Source organism: Peromyscus californicus, unplaced genomic scaffold (genome assembly GCF_007827085.1).
Source record: "Peromyscus californicus insignis strain IS unplaced genomic scaffold, ASM782708v3 Scaffold_4__1_contigs__length_199733344, whole genome shotgun sequence".
In the NCBI taxonomy this organism is placed as follows: domain Eukaryota; kingdom Metazoa; phylum Chordata; class Mammalia; order Rodentia; family Cricetidae; genus Peromyscus; species Peromyscus californicus.
In genome coordinates, this window is record NW_026294562.1 from 182311707 (window position 1) to 182333007 (window position 21301).

The 21301-nt window shown below is 42.8% G+C and overlaps 2 protein-coding genes across 2 annotated transcripts; both read right to left on the minus strand.

Annotated features, from left to right (window-relative positions):
* Nucleotides 1-249: 249 nt before the first annotated feature.
* LOC128095535 (olfactory receptor 5-like) lies at nt 250-1203 on the minus strand. Its single transcript, XM_052714593.1, has one exon. It carries the CDS (start codon nt 1192-1194, stop codon nt 250-252), a length of 945 nt encoding a protein of 314 aa, XP_052570553.1. The 5' UTR covers nt 1195-1203.
* Nucleotides 1204-17353: 16150 nt separating this feature from the next.
* Nucleotides 17354-18325, minus strand: LOC128124151 (olfactory receptor 10A7-like). The gene has a single exon (XM_052760345.1). It carries the CDS (start codon nt 18323-18325, stop codon nt 17354-17356), a length of 972 nt encoding a protein of 323 aa, XP_052616305.1.
* Nucleotides 18326-21301: the final 2976 nt, after the last annotated feature.

Below are 21301 nucleotides of genomic sequence, written 5' to 3' on the forward strand. Positions count from 1 at the left end.
GGTAGATAGTGATTTTTTTTAAGGAGTAGAGATACCACAGAAAATGACTTCCAAAATATACAGGTATTTTTCTGGGAATGATTAAATTGCAATGTTGATGGTTGTACTACTTTGTAAAAATATTCAAACACTAAGTTGTATTTAAGTTAAGTTGTTTAAAAGGCAAAGTAATGGTATATGAATTATATCTTAACACAAAAGTAGGATGTAGGTAAATTGATGTCTCACCTCATGATCTTAAGTGCCTGGTCAAACTGAGGACCAGTGAATGGTTCTACGGAAAGCTGATTGCACCTCCCTGTTCCTCAGACAGTAGATGATGGGGTTGCACATGGGGGTAACCACTGTGTAGATGACAGAGAGCACCTTATTGAGGTCCATGGCTTCTATGCGGCTAGGGCGAGCATAGATGAAGATAGTGGCCGAATAAAAGATGCCCACCACTACCAAGTGGGAGGCACAGGTAGAGAAGGCTTTGTGGCGGGCAGCAGCTGATGGCATGGTCAGAACTGTCCTACCAATGGCCACATAGGAGGCCATGGCCACAAGGAGTGAACCCCAGAGAATGACGATGGCTGAGATGAAGTCTACCAGCTCTGTGAGAGCCACGTGGGTGCAGGACAAATTCAGAAGAGGAGAGACATCACAGAAGAAGTGGTTGAGGACATTGGGACCACAGTAGGACAGGCTTGCAATGCATGCTGTTTTGATCACTGAGACTAGCAACCCACCCAGCCATGAAGACAAGGCTAAGCCCAGGCAGACCTGTGGCCTCATGAGCAGTGGGTAGTGCAGTGGGCGGCAGATGGCTACATATCGGTCATAAGCCATGGAGGCCAGGAGGGTGCACTCTGTGCAGATGAGAGAGATGAAGAAGAAGAGTTGGGTCATACAACCTGTGAATGGAACATGGCAGGGTCCTGTCCACAGCCCCATGAGTAGGGTGGGCATGGTGACTGACACATAGCACATCTCCAGGCAGCTGAGGTTGCCCAGGAAGAAGTACATGGGCTTGTGGAGCTCACTGTGACTGCAGATGAGGTAGATGATGAGTGTGTTCTCCAGGAGCGTCAGCAGGTAGAGAGTCAGGAAGACGACAAACAGGGCATCCCTTATCCCCAGCCTTGTGGACAAGCCCAGTAGGACAAACTCTTGGACTCTCGTCATGTTGCCCAATTCAAGTGACTTCTCCATCTGAAAACAAAATACATCTACAAAGTTTTTTTCTAACTCTCTTTCCTTGTATCTGATCCCACCCTAGAACAACACCATTATTGCAACTGCATAAATCACTTCTTTAAAAACTTTTACTATGTTTATGTGTTTTGCAGAGGGTCTGGGGTGTGAGTATGAGGGTTATAAGACTCTTTTTTGCTGGGGCCATTTCTCTCCTTCCACGTACAGGTTCCCCAGGTCAAACTGAGTTCATTGATTTTGGCTACAAGCACCTTTTCCCACTGAGCTGTTTCGCCAGCCCTGATATCATTTCTGATTAGATCTTTATGCTTCTAAATTTGACATATAGTAGTCTTTGTGTATCATCTAGTGGTGTCTTCCCAAAACATATCTGACATAAGATCACTCCTTTCTCCTTAAAATGCCCATCCATCCTTATTATTCTTACAGTAAATACCTTCCACAATACAATTTCTTCTTTTTTTTGAAACAGTGTCTCCGGTAGCCCAGGCTAGTCTTGAGCTCAGTACATAGCTAACAATGGTCTTGAACTCCTGATCATTCTGCCTCCATCTCCTGAATGCTAGGATTACCAACATGTGAACCACACCCAATTCATCATAATGGGTTATCATCAGGATTCTAGCCTCCAGTGCACTCATCCTAAATGATTTGGGTTTAGGTCCTTTGCACATCAACTGAGACCCCCTGGTTCCCTTTTCATGTCCTCAAATGATCCAAGCTCCTTCTAGCCCTAGGAAATTCCCACATGCTGTTCCTTTTGCCTGGAAAACACTTCACATTCTTGCTTTTCATTTTAAAACATTGTCCTCAGAGAGGCCTCTCTCAAAAGTCTCCTATCAGATCCTGTGTCATTATTCCTTATCCCATTCCTTAAGTCTTCTTGTAAAAGTGATTGCTACTGGTTTAAATGATTGGGAGGAGTCTGGAGAGTTGGCTCAGTGTTTAAAAGCACAGGCTGTTGTTGTAGAGGAACTGGGTGTGGTTCTTAGAACCCACGTGGTGGCTTAGACCACCCACAACTCCAGTTACTAGCTAGCTAATGCCTTTTCCTGACTTCCACTGGTACCAGGCATACTCTTGGTGTACATGGATATACACAGGCAAAAAGACATACCTATACATAAAATAAAATGAACAAACCTAAGGGAAAAATTAAATCACTGATTTTTTTCCATTGGTCATTTTCTTTCTAAGCAGTTGGTAAGCCTCCGGGGGGAAGATTGCATTGATTGATGTCAGCCTTACTCAGGCCTCGGTCATCCACACTCAGTCAAGGTCCCTCACGTCGTGCGCTGTACATACCCTTTCATAATGCATGGTGGACCAAGGGTGGCTTTCTAAGCATCAGTCTCTCCCTCCAGAAGCTTCACAATAATTGAATTCAAGATCATTGGGACTCAGGCTCGATTTACATTAGTTGTTGAATTATCTGGGCTTGGTTTTGGAGTTGACTTTAGACAGTGTCTCACTTTGTGGTCCAGGCTGTCCTAGAACTCACTGTGTAAGCCAGGATCACCTTTAGCTCACAGCAAGCCTCCCAAGTGTAGGGAGTGCTGATGTGAGCCACCGCACTGAGCTCTGATGGATACTGAGCTAGAAGAGACACAATGTGGAACAGCTGGAGAACGGCTCTTGAGTCAAAAATGGTTCTTTGTGTGCTTATTTCAATTCTCAACATGCTGGATTTATTCAAGCTTCAGTTTTTCCTCTGTAGAACTAAAAATAAACTCTATCATCTTCCATGAGCTGTGGTGGAGACGGCACAAGAAAATAAAAGGTAAAGTTTATAGAAACAAGTTATTATTAATTTTGATAATATTTTACCAACCCCTTTTAAGCGTCCGTTAATACTACTGAGGATGTCGGTCATTTCCCTGGACACACTGAGGTACAGCATAATGCTCACCTCTCTGACTCTGCGTCTGACTACCTGCTGATTTGAAAACAGTGGCAACATTAACCCCATCTGTTAGAGCATCAGTTGTGGTAATTTCCTAGAGGAGTTGTTCTTGTTCACAGCTGCACTGAATGCTTATATCAAATTTTCTTTTCTTTTCCATGGGTCACTGCGACTGATATTTTTCCAGTTACTGTCCTGTTGATAACACCACAAAGTCATGTTCTAGTTTTAAAGCAGCTTTAGAATTGCGAAGTGTGTAATCCAAATAGATGAGAGTGGTTTCATCTTACAAGCATGCCTCCAGCGTCAGCACTGAGATGCCCCAGGAAGGCACAGTGAGAATAGAGAAATAAGCAAGACTTGGCTCCAGACAGGAGCTTTCTACTTTCTTCTTCATTAGTGGGTAAACCTGGATAACTTAACTCTAACTCATATGATACTTCATAGCCTTTTGAAAACCAATATGATTATCTTCATTGAAAATGTATGCCTCCACCATCAAGTAAGGGCCAAATAGAACTGAACTCCAACATTAGATATTAATAGCAGTGATTGTAGAAGAACTTACATGCTCTCCTAGAGGCTACATCTCCTTCTGGACAAATTATGAGTTATTGTAGTGTTGGCCTAGTAAGATTCACATATGCCAACTTTCTGAAACATGGTAAACAATAAATACTACCTACTATGATTAAGCCATAAGCATCCAAATATAAATATCATTCTTATGTCCAATGTACAATGTCTTATGAATCCAGATTGCCAAGCATTTGGGGGTAAGATGCTACTGCATATACTTGCAGACAAAGAAATCAAGCCCAGAAAGGGGACGATTGAGGACATTGAGATCATAAGCAGCAAATTCAGGAACCAAGCCAAGGTCTACCTGGCTCTGAAGCTAATGATCATTGCTTTGGTCTACACATGTATGAAGTAGTACTGTAAAGCTCTCTTTCTCCTGGCCTCTAAACTAGATCCTGGGGCTGTATAGAAGGCAGCTATGCAAAAGTTAAGCTCAGCAGGTAAAGGCACCTTCCATGAAACTTCACAACATGAGTTTTATCCCTGGGAATCACATGGTGTAAGGAGAGAACTGGCCTCCCATAAGTTATCCTCTGACTTTTACACATGTGCTGTGGCATATGTACCTCTGAATATATGCACATGCAAATAATAAGGTAATAAATGATCAGTGAGTAAATAGAAAGAAAGGCCAAAACTCAGTAAATTTGTGGACAAACCAAAAAGAAACTGCACAGCTAACACAAAAGGACGTGGTCACACTTTGATCAGGGTCCCTCAGCTAGTTGAAAATGCAAGTGCCCTCTTCACCTCTCAACCCACCTACTCTACTTCACTCATCCTCAAGAGAAATCTTGTTATGGTGGAAAGAACTTGGGGTTCAGAATTATGTGACCCAGAACTAAAATTCAAGATCCTAAACTAGTATGAAAGCCAACATTTTTCTTTTCAGCATAGGCTTGACAGTATTCAGTTTCTCCATCCTTAAAGTGAGGGCTGTGTGTATAACTACATCGCAGGGCTGAGATGAGAACTCATGGAGATAAAACAAGAAGATTCAACAAGGCACCTGACACAGAGGATGCGACTCTAACCGACCACTTCTCTCATCTTCTCCCTTCCTTCTCCAGTCCCAGCACCAGGAGGTTTCCAGTTTGCTTACCTGAGAAGCGTGAGTAAAGTGTTCCTCCACCATGGTCTCTAATCAGTGCTGAAATGGTCTGAGTGTCCACTCAGACATGGATTTCTCAGCAATGAAGACAAAGGATCCAGCACTCAGTGGTCCAGGACATTGCCTAGGTGACTTGTGCGCCTGTGGGCACTGTCCTTGGTTCTGAACCAAGAGTCCTAGATCCTTCTTGTCCCTTTACCCATTGTGTATCTGAGCTTCTTGTCTGGACAATGCCAAGTTGCTTCTGTACTCACAGGCAGGAGATATGCAAAGAGGCTAGCTTAAGCCATGACTGGGGATCTCTGAGACTTCCCTAAATCTCTGTGGAATTAAACAACAGATGGAAGAGTTTTTTTTTCTAAATTAGAAAAGCTATTAGGCTTGAGGAACAGGGCAAAGGCATGCCCAGCCTGGAGTGTTTTTCCACCATGTTGATAAGCAAATATTCATTGTCTTCTTTGTGATGGATGGTAGTATCCATGCCAGGAATATCAGAATAAGTCTGACATTGTCCCAGTACCCAAGGTACCTGGTAAAGGTCAATATGAAAATGGAACCAGAAACTGAGGGTGGCAGAGAGGAAGACAGGCTGCATTAACTTTTCCCAGGGAGACATGAATGAATGTCTATTCACCACAGACAGGACACCAATGGCAGACCAAGGTGATGACTCCACTAGAATCCAACCTGACAAACTAATGACTTCATTCAACTGACTTAAAGAACTGGGCAGGTGTCTAATCCCAGAAGTGTGGGTGACCCCCAAAGAGCTGCATCACCACAAGGTCTCCCACCCCATCATAGAAGCTGCATCATGGAGTCTTAGCTGCAGTTAGTCTTCTACTTCCTGTATACTCCAGCATCTCCCAAGTTGACCTGCAGCTGGGGGAGAGCAAGAAGGAACTCTACTTATGGGTCTTGTGACCCCCACACTCTGCTTCTACTAGGGAGTTTTAACAGTTCCTTCACTATCGCTATGGACTGACCTACACCTATACTAATTTGCTCAATTAGTTTCCAAGGTGGTCTCCACTTCAATTTCACCTCAATATGATCATGTTATCCTAGGGAAAATTGGTGACAAAATTAAATGTCCAGGAGACTTTCCAAGGCTGCCTTCATCCAGCACAAGTCAGGAAACATTCCCTTGAATAGATACATATTAGATCATAGGTACAAGTTTAAAATAAATGCTCTCAGTGGCTAGAGAGATAAGTTGGAGGTTAAGAATGTTTACTGTTCTTACAGAGAATCAAAGTTCATCTCCAAGTACACACAGTATGCATCCCACAACTGCTAGTAACTCCAGATCTGGGAGATTTAATGCTATCTTCTGGCCTTTACAGGTAGCTGCATGTGCACGCACACATACACACACACACACACACACACACACACACACACACACACACACACACACACAGAGTGGGGGAGTGAGGGAGAGAGAGATGGAGAGGAGGGGGTAGTACCAAGGAAGTAAACAACTCAAAAGTTTCAGGAAGTCCTTAAAACTGTTCAAATGCACTAGGCTTCTCCCTGCTCAAGCATGTATACACAGTATGGACTGACTAATTGGAGACAGGCTCTAACAAGCTGATCTGCTTAGAGCAGTGAGTCTCAACCTGTGGGTCTAGACCCCCTGGAAACAAACAACCACTTCACAGGGGTTACTCAAGACCCTCAAATATATCCTATATTTACATTACAATTTTTAAAAGTAGCAAAATTACAGTTACAAAATAGCAACAAAAAAATTTGATGACCAAGGGTGCTGTCACCACAACATGAAGAACTGTACTAAATGGTCACAGCTTCAATGCAATCCCCCACCACAATCAAAACACATTTCTTCACAGACTTGAAAGAACAATACTTAACTTCATATGGAAAAACAAAAAAACCTAAGATAGCTAAAAGAATCCTTTATAAAAAGGCAACCTCTGGAGGAATCATGATCCTCTGACCTCAAGCTCTACTACAGAGCTATAGTAATAAAAAGAGCTTGGTACTGGCACAAAAACCAACATGTGGACCAATGGAATTGAACTGAAGACCCTGGCATTAATCTGCACATCTGTGAACACCTGATTTTGACAAAGAAGCCAAAAATGAACAATGGAAAAAAGAAAGCATCTTCAACAAATGGTGCTGGCATAACTGGATGTCCACAAGTAGAAGATTGCAAATAGATACATATCTATCACCATACACAAAACTCAAGTCCAAGTGGATCAAGGACTTCAACATAAATCCAGTTACTCTGAACCTGATAGAAGAGAAAGTAGGAAGTAGTCTTGAAAGCATTGGCACAGGAGATCACTTCCTAAATACACCAGTAGCACAGACACTGAGAGCAACAATTAATAAATGGAACCTCTTAAAACTGAGAAGCTTTTGTAGGGTAAAAGACATGGTCAATAAGACAAAAAGACAGCCTAGAGAATGGGAAAAGACCTTCACCAACCGCACATCTGTCATAGGGCTGATATCCAAAATATGTAAAGAATTCAAAATAACAAACAATCCAATTTTAAAAATGGGCTACAGAGCTAAACAGAGAATTTTCAACAGAAGAATCTCAAATGGCTGAAAGACATTTAAGGAAATGCTCAACATCCTAAGTCATCAGGGAAATACAAATCAAAATGACTCTGAGATACCATCTTACACCTGTCAGAATGGCTATGATCAAAAACACTGAAGACAGCTTATGTTGGAGAGGATGGGGAGAACACTCCTCCACTGTTGGTAGGAATGTAAACTTGTACAGCCACTGTGGATATCAGTGTGGTGGTTTCTAACAAAATTAGGAATCAATCTCCCTCAAGACCCAGTTATACCACTCTTGGGCATATACCCAAGGAATGCTCAATCATACCACAAGGACACATGCTCAACTATGTTCATAGCAGCATTATTCATAATAGCCAGAACCTGGAAACAACCTAGATGCCCCTTAACCCATAGAGGATGGATATATCCATAGAATGGATAAAGAAAATGTGGCACATATATACAATGGAGAACTACTCAGTGGTAAAAAAAAAAAACAATGATATCACAAAATTTGCAGGCAAATTGATGAAACTAGAAAATATCATCCTGAGTGAGGTAACCCAGACTCAGAAGGACAAATATGGTATGTACTCACTCATAAGTGGATGCTAGATGTAAAGCAAAGGATAACCAGACTACAACCCACAGCTCCAGAGAAGCTAGCTAACAAGGAGGACCCTAAGAGGAACACATAGATAGCCCAGCAAAGGAGAAATAGATGAGATCTACATGAGCAAACTGGAAGGGGGTAATGGAGGGCAAAGAATGGGGAATGAGAGCATAAGGAAATGGGAGAGTTGAGCTGGAACAGGGACAGAGTGGGAGAGAAAGGAAAGAGATACCATGATAAATGAAGACATCATGGAGATAGGAAGAAATAGGTGCTAGGGAAGTTCCCAGGAATCCACAGGATGACCCCATCTTAGAGTACTAGCAATAGTAAGTGCTGTGGGATGTTCTGTATGGCAAATGTGTTGCTCTGATTGGTTAGTAAATAAAACACTGATTGGCCAGTAGTCAGGCAGGAGGAAGTATAGGCGGGACAAGGAGGAGAAGAATTCTGGGAAGTGGAAGGCTGAGTCAGAGACAACCACCGCCAGGACAAGCAGCATGTAAAGATGCCGGTAAGCCATGAGTCACATGGCAAGGTATATATTTATAGAAATTGGTTCGTTTAAGATATAAGAACAGTTAGCAAGAAGCGTGCCACGGCCATACAGTTTGTAAGCAATATAAGTCTCTGTGTTTACTTGATTGGGTCTGAGCGGCTGTGGGACTGGCAGGTGAGAGAGATTTGTCCTGACTGTGGGCCAGGCAGGAAAACTCTAGCTGTAGTAGAGAGGGTACAGGATGACCCCATCTTAGACTACTAGCAATAGTAGAGAGGGTGCTTGAATTGGTCTACTCAGGTAACCAGATTAGTGACTACTCTGTCATCACAGAACCTTCATCTAGTTACTGATGGAAGCAGATGTAGAAATCCACAGTCGGGTGCCAGTCCAAGATCCAGGAATCCAATCAATGAGAGAGAGGAGGGATTCTGTAAGTGAGGGACATCAAGATCATGATGGGAAAACATGCAGAGATGACTAGCCACTCTAGTGGAAACCCATGAACTGTTGACCAATAGCTGTGGAGCTCCCATGGAACTGAACTAGGCCCTCTGGATATGTGACACAGTTGTTTAGCTTGAACTGTTTGAGGGGACCCCAGGCAGGGAGATCGGGATCTGTCCCTGGTGCATGAGCAGGCTTTTTGGAGCCCAGTGCCTAAGGTGTAACACCTTGCACAGCCTTGGTGCAGGGGGGAGGGACTTGGACCTGCCTCAAATGAATGTACCAGGCTCTGCTGACTCCCCATGGGAGAACTTGACTTGGAGGAGGTGGGAATGAGGGAGTGGGTTTGGGGGGAAGGCTTGGGGGCAAGAAGAGGGAGGAGGGAGGATCTGTGGTTGATAAGTAAAATGAATAGACAATGTCTTAATAATAAAAATAAATTTGAAAAAGGTCACAGCATTAGGAAGATTAAGAGCTGCTGACCTATAAGAAGCTCATACCAGCTGAAGTGCCTCAGAGACACTCTCACCTGTCAAAATGTCTGAAAAGTTGTGGAGTGAGTTCCAGAATTCTTGATCTCATACACCATCACCCATGCCACAGTAGGCTTTTATTGATACAAGTTGTTTTTGAGTAATTTCTACCCCTGTAAATAACTCCAGTATAACCCACTGGTTCACCAAGTTGGACTTTGGTAGTATCATTACTTTGGTCTGTCTTGATTCCCTATCTCGGGTGAATAGTCATTACTTCTTAACATCTTCCCAGGAATAGCCACATTCACAAATTCTCTGCTTGTCTGTCTCTCTTTCTCTGTCTGTTTCTCTGTCTATCTTTATCCCTCTCTATCTTTATCTCCCCTCATTGAGTTCAGTGTATAATTGGTATTTCTTAGCCTGACATTTCAGGCCCCACAGTACACGAATCCAAGAAATACTGCCTCTTTGGCTGTGGTTCTGCACATCTCTGGATTCCCTGCCCAGGGTAGATGCCCTGATGTCCTTACTCACTTCCATATTTCACTATCATGCCTTGTCTGATGATTTTACCTAGAGCATGATCTACCATCCCCCCCTCCTGGGAAATAATAGTCATCTCTGAGGCCTGGATTACTCATAGACTCTACCAATAATGATCTTTATATCCATGGTCACTCTAACGGGTTGCTTTCGTTTGTGCAGAGTGCATAACAAATGTCCTGTACCAAGTAGTGTAAACATCCGTCTGTTCTCTTTTTCTGGAGGCTGAAAGTTGAAGGTCAAGAGGTTGACATTTATTGTCTGCTGAAGAATTGGTTCCTGGTTTTCTGACAGATGCTTTGCTGTGCTCTTGGTTGAAAAAAAAGATTCCTTGGGCCCTCCATACCCTTTTTAGTGGCACTAATAACACTGTAAGGTTCCCAACTTTATGATTTCATTTAACTCTGATCATCTCCCAACACTCACTTTCAAATATCATCACATTGAAAATTAGAAATTAATTATATAGAATTAAATAAGACACACATTTTCTGCCTGTAAAGCAACTTTTATTAAGAGTGTTTTTAAATCTCATTTGCTGTTGTTAGAGAGATGCATCAGAAAAAAACTTCGAGGTAAAAATCTCACAGCAGTGCACAACAGGTAAGTGGCATATCTTGCATAGTCCAAAAGTGTCAATCAGAGAGCTCCAGGTTCAGTAAAAGTAAGAAAAAATAAAACAGAGAGTGATAGAGAAATACATCTGACACTGATCTCTGGACTCCAAACATGCATGGGCACAGGGACCTTCACACAGGTACACACACACACACACGAAAACTTTTGTTTTATAAATGAAATAATAAAAAGAAGCTAGATATCATATTACATAATGGTAATCCTCACAATCAGGAAGAAAAAGCAGGAGGGGTGTGGGTTAAAGATCAGTTTGGACTACCTTGTAAGTTCCAGGATAACTTCAGATATATGGTAAAACCATGCCTAAAAACATAAAGAAATAAGCTAAAACTTCCACCAACAAATTTGATAGCTTACTTATTTTTGAGAGAGGGTCTCGCTGTGTGAACCAGGATCAAGTTCAAACTTACAGATAATCTCCTGTCTCAGCTTTCTATGTGTTGGAATTATAAGCACATGGCATCACATCTTGCCAATAGCGTTTATTTTTAAATGAGTAGAAAAATCATGAAAAACCCTCAACTACTGTTGTAGTTTAAATTAGAATGTCCCCACTAGCTGGGCAGTGTTGGTGCATGCCTTTAAACCCAGTAATAGGAAGGCAGAGGCAGAAGGATCTATGAGTTTGAGGTCAGCCTAATCTATAGAGTGAGTTTCAGAATAGCCAGGGCTACACAAAGAAATCTTGTCTCAAGAAGGAGAAGGAAGAGGAGGAGGAGCAGGAGGAGAAGGAGAATGAGAAGAAGGAGAAGGAGAAGAAGAAGAAGAAGAAGAAGAAGAAGAAGAAGAAGAAGAAGAAGAAGAAGAAGAAGAAGAAGAAGAAGAAAAGAAGAAGGTGGTCCCTGATAGGCTGCAATATTTGAATGCTTAGTCACCAGGGAATGACACCATTTGAAAGGATTATAAGGATTAGGAGGTGTGGTCTTGTTGGAGGAAGTCTGTCACTGGGGGTGGGATTTGAGGTTTCAAAATCTCATGCCAGGCCTGAGGTCTCTCTCTGTCTGTCTATGTCTCTCTTTGTCTGTATCTCTCTGTGTCTCTGTCTCTGTCTCTCCCTCAGCCTGTGGATCAGGATGTAGCTCTCAGTTACTGCTAAAGTGCCATGAAGGCCACCACGCTTCCACTGTGTTTCCCACAATGATTATAATGGACAAAACCCCTGAAACATAAGCTAGTCCCTAAATAAATGTCTTCTTTCATAGGAGTTGCATTAGTCACAGTGTCTTTTCACAGCAATAGAACAGTGACTAAGACAAGTAGTAAAGCAGTAGAGTTCAATTAATTTTAATACTAAGGGCACATTTATAGGAGAAATATTTTCATAAACTAATATTGATGTAAGCAGGATTGTTTGTTATCATGAGACAGGGTCTTGTGTAGCCCAGGTTGGCTTTGAACTTTACATGTATCTGAGAATGACCTTGAACTCCTGACCATCCTACCTCCATCTCCCAAGTACTACAATTAGAAGTATGCAACACCAGATACTAGCCTTGAAGCCAAGATTTTAACCCAAGTCTCCCTCAAACCCCTCTCTCTGTGGTTAGTTAATGTATCTGAAGTTTGTCTTACAATGATACATTTCTTTGATCTGTACTCAGTTTGGTAAGCTGAGTCATTCTGGACAGAAACAGCCACCGTAATTCCTGTAACCAGAGAACAATAGGTACAGAGAGATGTACTCTCATCTATGTGCTTCAAATAGATTTAGAGACAACCCTACAGACTTGAAATTTAAATGCATCTAAAAGCAATGAATCCCACACAGCATTGATCAAAAAGAGAGCTAAGTCACAAACGAACTCAAATTGGGGGACCAAAAAGACAATTGTGTATCCATATCATTTTAACGTCAAATCTATTGAAAGAAATTGGATGAAGAAAATGTGGTAAATTCATGTAATTTGTTCTTATTTAACCATTAAGAGAAACAAAATTCTGATATGTTATTACACAAGGTTGGAGTGTAACCAGATTTTTCCTGTCCCAACCACCTATTCCCAAATATCCAGCAGCCGCTTCCCAAATAACCACACGGAGGCTTATATTAATTATAAATGCTCAGCCAATAGCTCAGGCTTATTCATAACTAGCTGTTACACTTAAATTAACCCATAATTCTTATCTATGTTTAACCATGTGGCTTGGAATGTTTTCTCAGTATAGCATTCTCATCTTACTTCTCTGTGTTTGATGGTGACTCTCTGACTCCACCTGTCCTCTTCCCAGAATACTCCCAGTCTGGTGCTCATGCTCAACTGTTACTGCCCAGACACTGGCCAATCAGCTTTTTATTACAAAATAAGAATAATACATATACATAACATAGAACCTTTTCTATGTTCCACATCATTGGACTTTGATGTCAGAGTGAGAGAAATGAGCACTCACAAAAGATAAACACTGTGTGGTTCCTCTAGTATGGGTTACCTAAAGGAGTCAAATTTCTAAGCACATTATGGCTGCTAGCAGTGTGAAGAAATAAAATAAGGAGTTTCCATTTTACGGGATGAAAAGCATTATAAAAATGAGAGTGTCAGTGATTCAAACATACAAATGAGTTTATTATTAAAACTCCTGGTGTCTAACTGCTCTCGACCACTGACTACCTTATCTATCTGGAAAGAGACCTCATAACTACAAAAAAGGTTCTGATCAATAGATGTGGACAGTCATGTGTTGGTTGCTTTTTATTGTCAATTGACAAAAGCTAGAGTCACCTGGGAAGAGGGAACATGTTAGGGAACTGTCTAAATCAGACTAGCCTGTGGGTATGACTCTGTAAAATTGTCTTGATTGATGGTTGATGTGGGCAGTCCCAGCCCACTGTGGGTGGCATCACCCCAGGCAGATGTCCCTGAGCTGTAGATGAAAGCAAAGAGCAGGGGTCAGTAAACAGCATTCCCTCCATGTTTCTGCCTCCAGGTTCTTGCCTTGAGCTCCTGCCCTGACTTCCTTCAGTGATAGACTATGTATGACCTTGCCAGATAAACCATTTTCTCTCCTAAGTTCCTTTTGGTCAGTGTTTTATGGCAGCAACAGAAAAACAAAAACATCAGACACTCATTCCTCATTCATCCTCTTGGCAAGCATTTATTAAGTGTCTAGTAAGTACTAGGCATGGCACTGGGTGATAACTATAAAGCAGTAGATTATGCAAGATCAATTCAAATTTATTAAGAGCAATTGAAATTTCAGTTGTGCCCAGATGTGATGGTAGGTTCCTGTAATCCTAGGAGACTGAGGTAGGAGGGGCATGAGTTTGAAACCAAGATGAGGCTTTGCAGCAGGACTCTTCCCTAAAAATGTAACAAAAACATTGTAGTTGTTTGAGTGGTGGGAAGGGGACACGATATTGTGAAAATCTGAGACATATCTTACTCAAAGACGATTGGGATGGTACACCTGCAAGATGTGAGGGTGTGAAGCTCCCATGGGGTGGATTTATTTTCTTGTTGTTGTGAGTAAATAGTTGACAAGAATCAACTGACACCTTAAGAAGTGACGCTGTCCAACATAGGGATGAAAGCAGGGCAACAGGAGCATAAGGCAGCTGATCAAACTGCATGACTAGGAAACAGCAGACAGGAAGTAGATTTGGACCTTCAAATCTCAAGGCCCGCCTCCACCAATTCCACAACCTTCTAAAAATATGCCACCAGATGGGGCAGTATTAGCAGACAGCCTATTAGGCTATTATAGCATAGTATACTATTAGCAGATAGTATATTCTCCTAGTCACTTGTATATCCAATATAAGATAAAGGCTACATGATATTGTTTATGATGTATTGCTTGCAAAATATAAGAAAAACAAGTCTATGTATTCAATGCAGACAGGATTTGTTGTTTTAATTTTTATTTATTCTTTGAGAATTCTATACATATATACAATGTGTCTTAAACACATTCACCCATCATTCCAAAACTTTCTGGGGTCCCAATAACATTTCCCTTTTAACCTTGTTTTCCCCTACAACATTTATTTTATAATCCACTGAATCTAGTCAATGCTGCCCACATGCCCATGGGCATGAGATCATCCAATGGGCCTAGACAACCTTCCAGTGGCCACACTAAAGAATGGGGACTCTCAGAGAATGGAGAGATGGCTCAGCAGTTAAAAGCACTGACTGCTCTTCCAGAGGACTCAGGATCAGTTCCCAATACCCACATGGCAGCTCACAACTCTCTATAACTCTGGTTCCAGGGGACACAACACCCACAGCAAAACACCAATGCACATAAAGTAAAAGAAAATAAATTCTTTAAAAAGCAGAAAAGGGATTCTCCTTCCTCTTCTCAGCTCGGGGTAGAGCTCCATGAGCCCGCCCTCCTCATGCTGGCTTCTCTAACTGGCTTGGTCTTGCATGGGTAGTCACAGCTGCTTGAGTTCATGTGTGCAACATGTTATGTCACCCCTAGAGGACAGCATTTCACAGCACTCCTCCCCATCCTCCAGCTCTTCCATTCTTTCATCCTCTTAGAGATATATCTTGAGCCTCGTAAGTGAGTTGATAACATATGCCATGTGCAGCCGAGCACCCAGTCACTTGTTCTCAGCGTGACAAGCAAGAATGAGTATCTCCATTAACCACTAACCACTACTACAAGCAACTCCTTTAACTAAGGTTCCTTGACAAATGTATGGATGCAAACACGAATATTTAAAAAGAAGTTTAGCAACATGACCATTGTAGCTCCTCCAGAGGACCTGAGTTCAGTTCCCAGTACTCACATCAAGCACCTCAAAATGGTCTCTAACTCCAGCTCCAGGGGTTTCAATGCCTCTGACCTTGGTGGTTCCAACACTCACATGCACATACCCACCTACAGATACATGTACACATAACTAAAAATAATAATAGTTTTTAAAAATAACAAGACTATGTCATTTTCAGGAAAATGGGTAGAATTGAAGATCATTGTGAAAACAAGTCAGAATCAGAAAGACAAATATTACATGTTTTCTCTTATTTGTTGAATGGACTTGTTTTTAAGAGGTTTAAGTAAAAGGGGAAGTATTTGGAAAGGAGGAAGGTGACCAGGGTCTAGGGAAGGAGGTACAAGAGAGGATAAAGGGGTGTGAATATATATATATATATATATATATATATATATATATATATATATATATATATATATATATACAGATCTTCATAAAACCTGTTATCTTTTTTCATGAATATAAACCAAATTTAAAGAGAAATCTGTGGGAAGATGAGGTGTCGCAGTGGAGAAAGGTGTTTGCCACCGAACCTGATGACCTCAGTTGGAAACCCAAGGATGCAGATGGTGGGAGAAGAGAACTGACTCCCTCAAGTTATCCCCTGACCCCCACATGTGCACCATGTGTACACAGAGACAGAGACAGAGATGCAGAGAGACAGAGAGATGCAATAATTATTTGTAAAGGAAATTCCACAAAAAATCAAAAGAGGCAGAGTCACCTAGTAAGATGAATGTGAACCCCATGTTCCTCCAAACAGCTTACTGATTGAACATCAAAGACAAGCTATAAAACCACCCACATTGTGACGCCACTTCTAATCTTAACACTCTTTGTGTTTTGTTTTGTTTTTATACACAGGGTGTCACTACAACCCTAAGTGGCCTGCAACTTCTATGTGGTTAAGGCTGGCCTCAAATTACTGAGATCCACCTACCTCTGCCTCCTGTGTGTTGGGATTAAAGATGTGTGCCACGACACTTTGTCTCTTAATGTAATGTGTCTTAGCATGAAATACATAACTGTGGCTCATTTTAATCTTTTGGACCCCGGTTTTATCTTGTTTTTATTGACAAATAAAATTATAAATGTAACACATATGTTTGAATATTTTTAACTTCAGATGGGATATCCTCATGCCATGTATTAGTTACCTTTCTTGTCACCATGTCTAATACCTGACAAAGAGCAACTTAGGGAGGAAGAGTGTACTATGGCTCACAGTTTTGCTGTTTTGAAACACTTATTATTTTTATTTTGTCTGTGGGCCAGTATGTTTGTTCACCATGTGTGTGAAGGTCCCAGGGAGGCCAGAAGAGGGCATAAGATTCCCCTGGAACTGGAGTTACAGGCAGTGAATTCACTGAGGTGGGTGACAGGCCTCTGTAAGAGTAACGAGTGCTCTTAATGGCCAATTGTCTCACCATTTGAGGTTCAGTTCCTTGTGACCACATAAGGGGGTAGCAGGATTATGAAACATTGCATCAGCATTCAGGAAGCAAGCAGGAAGCAGGAAGTGGGGTCTGGCTATGACACATGGAGGTTCACTCTTAGTGACCCACTTCCTTTTGCCAAGATCCACTTCCTATAGGTTCCACTGCTTTTAATACAGCACCGCTCTTGGGGACCCAAGTGTTTAAACACGTGAGCATGTGGGCAAATTTTTTACTCAAATCACAACATACCCTAAATCAGTTGATTTATAGGAGATTAAATTTTAACTGGTTTTTTTTTCTTTGCTAAAATGTGTTTTTCTTTGCTGCAGTGGGCAATTCTACTTATCCAGGAAAGATGCCATCACCATGCTTTTGAACTCCAGTCCAGTTTCTATGCCAGTGGAGAAACAGAATGCTACCTACTCAACACATGGACCAAGTCGAAATTTAGGCGTTATTCGAGGGGCCATTAGATAGTTGTGACGTCATCCACATTTACTAGCAGGGGCAATCCTGACAATAAAATCTTTCAGAAAGGGTTTAACTTACTTGAGCATAGAGGTCCTCAAGTCCACTTGGGCAGAGATGATCCCCAAAGGACAGGGTAAATGAAGTCATATAGAGGTCAGGGGATAAAGGTTCCTCGTCTCTGAATGAAGACACGCCCGAAGGCAGCCTTGACCTCCTTGTTCCGCAGGCTGTAGATGAGAGGGTTGAGCATGGGCGTCACAATGGTATATGACAGGGACACCACTTGCTTGCTCTCAGGAGAGTAGCTGGCCTTGGGGCGCAAGTGGATGACCCCCGTTGTGCCGTAAAACAGAATCACCACGATGAGGTGGGAGGCACAGGTGGACAGGGCCTTGTGGCGCCCAGAGGCTGATGGCATACGAAGGACAGCAGCCAGAATCATGATGTAGGACGTAGCTATAAGACAGAAGGGAACTATGATAACTAACACTGTGACCATGAACATACTAGCCTCGAAGTCTCTGGTGTCTGCGCACACCAGGCTCAGCAGAGGTGCTATGTCACATAAGTAGTGCCGGATACCCAGTGGCCCACAGAAGGGGAAATTAAAGAGCCAGATGGTGTGGGTCAGAGCTACTGGTAATCCTGCAAGCCAGCAGGTGGCGGCCAGCAGGTGGCATAGCCTCAAGCTCATGATGGCACCATATCGCAGAGGCCTACAAATGGCCAGGAAGCGGTCCCAGGCCATGACTGTGAGGAGGAAACACTCAGATGTGACTAAGGACAGCACGAGAAGCAGCTGCAGGGCACAGCTTGTGGCAAACATTCCGCGTCCAGGCCGCAGCAGGGTCACCAGCAGACGGGGCGCCACGTCCAGTGAGAAGCAGATCTCCACCAGCGCCAGCTGGCGCAGGAAGAAGTACATGGGTGCTCGCAGGCCTGGGTCCAGGCTGGTGAGAATGAAGATGAGCGTGTTGCCTAGCAACGTGAGCAGGAAGGCGACCAGGAAGAGCACTGCAAGCATTGGGCGCAGGGAGGGCACGTGTGAGAAGCCCAGCAGCACGAACTCCAGCTCACGTGAGCGGCTGTCATTAGTCCAGGGAGGTGATGCCCAGGAAGGTGGCATGGGTTCAGGACTTAGGGCACTGCACTAAGGACCCAGGATTAACCTTATGGAGTACCAGAGGGAGGAGAAGATGAAGTGAGAATTGTAGCTTGTGAGTCCCATCATTTCCATTCCCAAGGGGGTGCTTAACCCAATGGTAAACCAAGTCCAGTGCTTTCATGGACAGCGCCCTTCTTAAATCCCCCAGGGAATGTGGGATGAAGCAAAATGTACTCACCCGCTGATCTAGCCTGTCTTTGCCCTTAAGGTTCTCTGTCTTCTGACTCCGCTTTCCTTGGTTTTGAAGGGTCCAGGAATATAGACATATAAAAATATAAGCATAAGAGATGAACAGTGACAGTTATCAGCTCTAAAGTTTAACTGCTCACAGTGGCTCTCTACAACAGCTCTTCCGTCAACAGCCAGAGGTTACCTTTTAACCTCCTTGCCCCTTATAGCCAACAACTTCCAGGACCAAACTTAACTCTTAATAGTTGTTTCTACATGGCATCCAGCATGCATCCCATACCTGATTTTTCTACAGGAATCCCAGCATGCACCCTGTGCCTGAATCTATGAAAGGGGGCCAGTACTCACCTCCGTTGCCACAGTCTCAGAATTCCCACATTGGCTGTGGTCTCAGTTAACTGAAAAGCTTTTGTGCCCTGTGGTGTTTTGTTTTTTCAATTTTAATTTTCATTTTTCTGGAATAAAGTTTGTTTCTGATTTAATAGATTTTGGTGGTCTGTCCCCCATTTTTTCAAGTCCCCACACCCAACAATTGGTTGTACCATAGTTTTTGTTTTGACACAAAGGCCTTTGGGAGTTGTTGTTGTTGTTGTTGTTTTGAACTGGTGTCTCTCTAAAGAGCCCTGATTGTCTTGAAATAATTATGTAGCTCAGGCTGTCCTGGAACTCACAGAGACCTCCTGCCTCCGGCGTGCACCATCACGCCTGTGAGGTGGTTCTTGTCTAGCTCTCCATCCTCACCCCTCCTGCACTTCTAGCTCACTAGGCTTGCTTTCCGGAACCTCTGCATCTGTGGTCCCTGATATTTCCTGATATTTCCTTCTCACTCCACGACCCTTGTCCCACAGGCGGCCCTGGTGAACCTTCGTGTGTCACAAAACCAAAGCAGAAGGGAACGGTGTAAATGTGGGAAACGGGTTTGTGGGGGAGTGGGTAAGGGGGGGGGGATGAAAATGGGAGAGAGTGAGGTGATAGCCATCAGAATTTTCTATGTTATATATGATATATATTTCATATTATATATATAATATGAAATTGCCAAAGAACAATTAAATTTGGAGAAAAAAATCATCAGAAAAATTAATGGAATGTGGTTGGGTTTTGTCTTATTGGGGTTTTTTGTTTATTTGGTTGGTTGGTTTTTAGTTTTTTGTTTATTTGCTTTCTGTTTTGTTTTTTCAAGACAGCCCTGGATGTCTTGGAACCCACAGTGTAGACCAGGCTGGCCTCAAACTTGCAGAGATCCACTAGTCTCTGCCTCCCATTTTTGGGATGAAATTCATGCACTGCCACCAACACCCTTCGGAATTTGTTTTCTTAAAGAGTTAAAATTTCTAAGACAACACCAGACCATAGTAAAAAAAATAAAAAGATGCCCAGGGAATAAAGATAAGGACTCTGCTAAGACTCCCTGAAGCGAGGGATGACACGCCCACCACCAATGCAGACTGAGTCTGTTCTGTTGCCAGTAGAATGTAGGCTGTATAACTCTGAACACAACTGATTTTAGGATCCACTAATGGGCCATGAGCTGCAACTTGAAAAGAAAACACCAGCAGGAGGGAAAGGCTCACCCAGTAAATTAGTAACATGAGAAAGCAGAGGGTCTGGTTAATAATGGGTGTCTTAGAGTGATGGGAAAATCCCTGCCACATATGAGCAGGACAGCCTCCTCGAAGCCTCCTGTCTTACCTGTGACATTGTGAAAACAGGATTTCACTTCGAGGGCTGCATGGCACAGTACTACTTATTGAGGTAGTTAGTACTATGCTTAAAAATCCAAAACAGCCATGGCAATCTTTAAGGAGGTCAGAAGGCTGAGGAGATAATGTCCGATAAAGTCCTTGCTGCACAAACATGAGGTCCTAAGTTCCAACCCCAGCCAGACATGGGAGCAGGTGATTGTAACCTCAGCAATGGTTGGAGGAGCAAAGATGGGAGGACCATCAGCCATTTGGTCTAGCTGAAATGGTGAGTTTCAAGTTCAGTGAGAGACCCTGTATTGGAGAGACCCTGTGTTGAAATATAAGGGAAGTGATACAGGAAGACACCAAAGGTGACCATGACCTCCACAGGTGCATATCCATGTTTATATACACACACCCCCAGAGAGAGAGACAGACAGACAGACAGACAGACACAGAGAGAGACAGGGAGAGACAGAGAGAGAAACAAAGGGAGAAGAGAAGACACAGACAGACAGAGACAGAGACAGACAGAGAGATGAAGTCTATTGGCCATGGTAATACATGTTGATATTCTAGCACTATAGAGATAGAGGCAGGAATATCAGGAATTCAAGGCCCCTTCCAACCACATAGTGAGTTCAAGGTCAGCCTGGACTATGTGAGACTATGTCTCAAAATATAAAATCTGGAATGGGATAGGAGAGGTGAGGAAGGGAAGGGAAGACAGAGGAGGGGAGGTGAGAGGAGAGGAGAAGAGATGAGAGGAGAGGAGAGGGGAGGAGAAGAGAGGAAAGGAGAAGGGTCACAGTACAATGACATGGAAGATATTCAGGAAATATTGTACACCAAAACTCAAGTTGTGGAATAAGAAGAACAAGGTGGTGTCTTTGATTGGATTCCTATTGCTATGGTAAAACACCATGGCCCAAGCACCGTGGGGAGAAAAGGGTTTATTTGACTTATTTTTCTACATTGTAGTTCATCACTGAAGGAAGTCAGGACAGGGACTCAAACAGGGCTAGAACCTGGAGGCAGGAGCTGATGCAGAGGCCATGGAGGG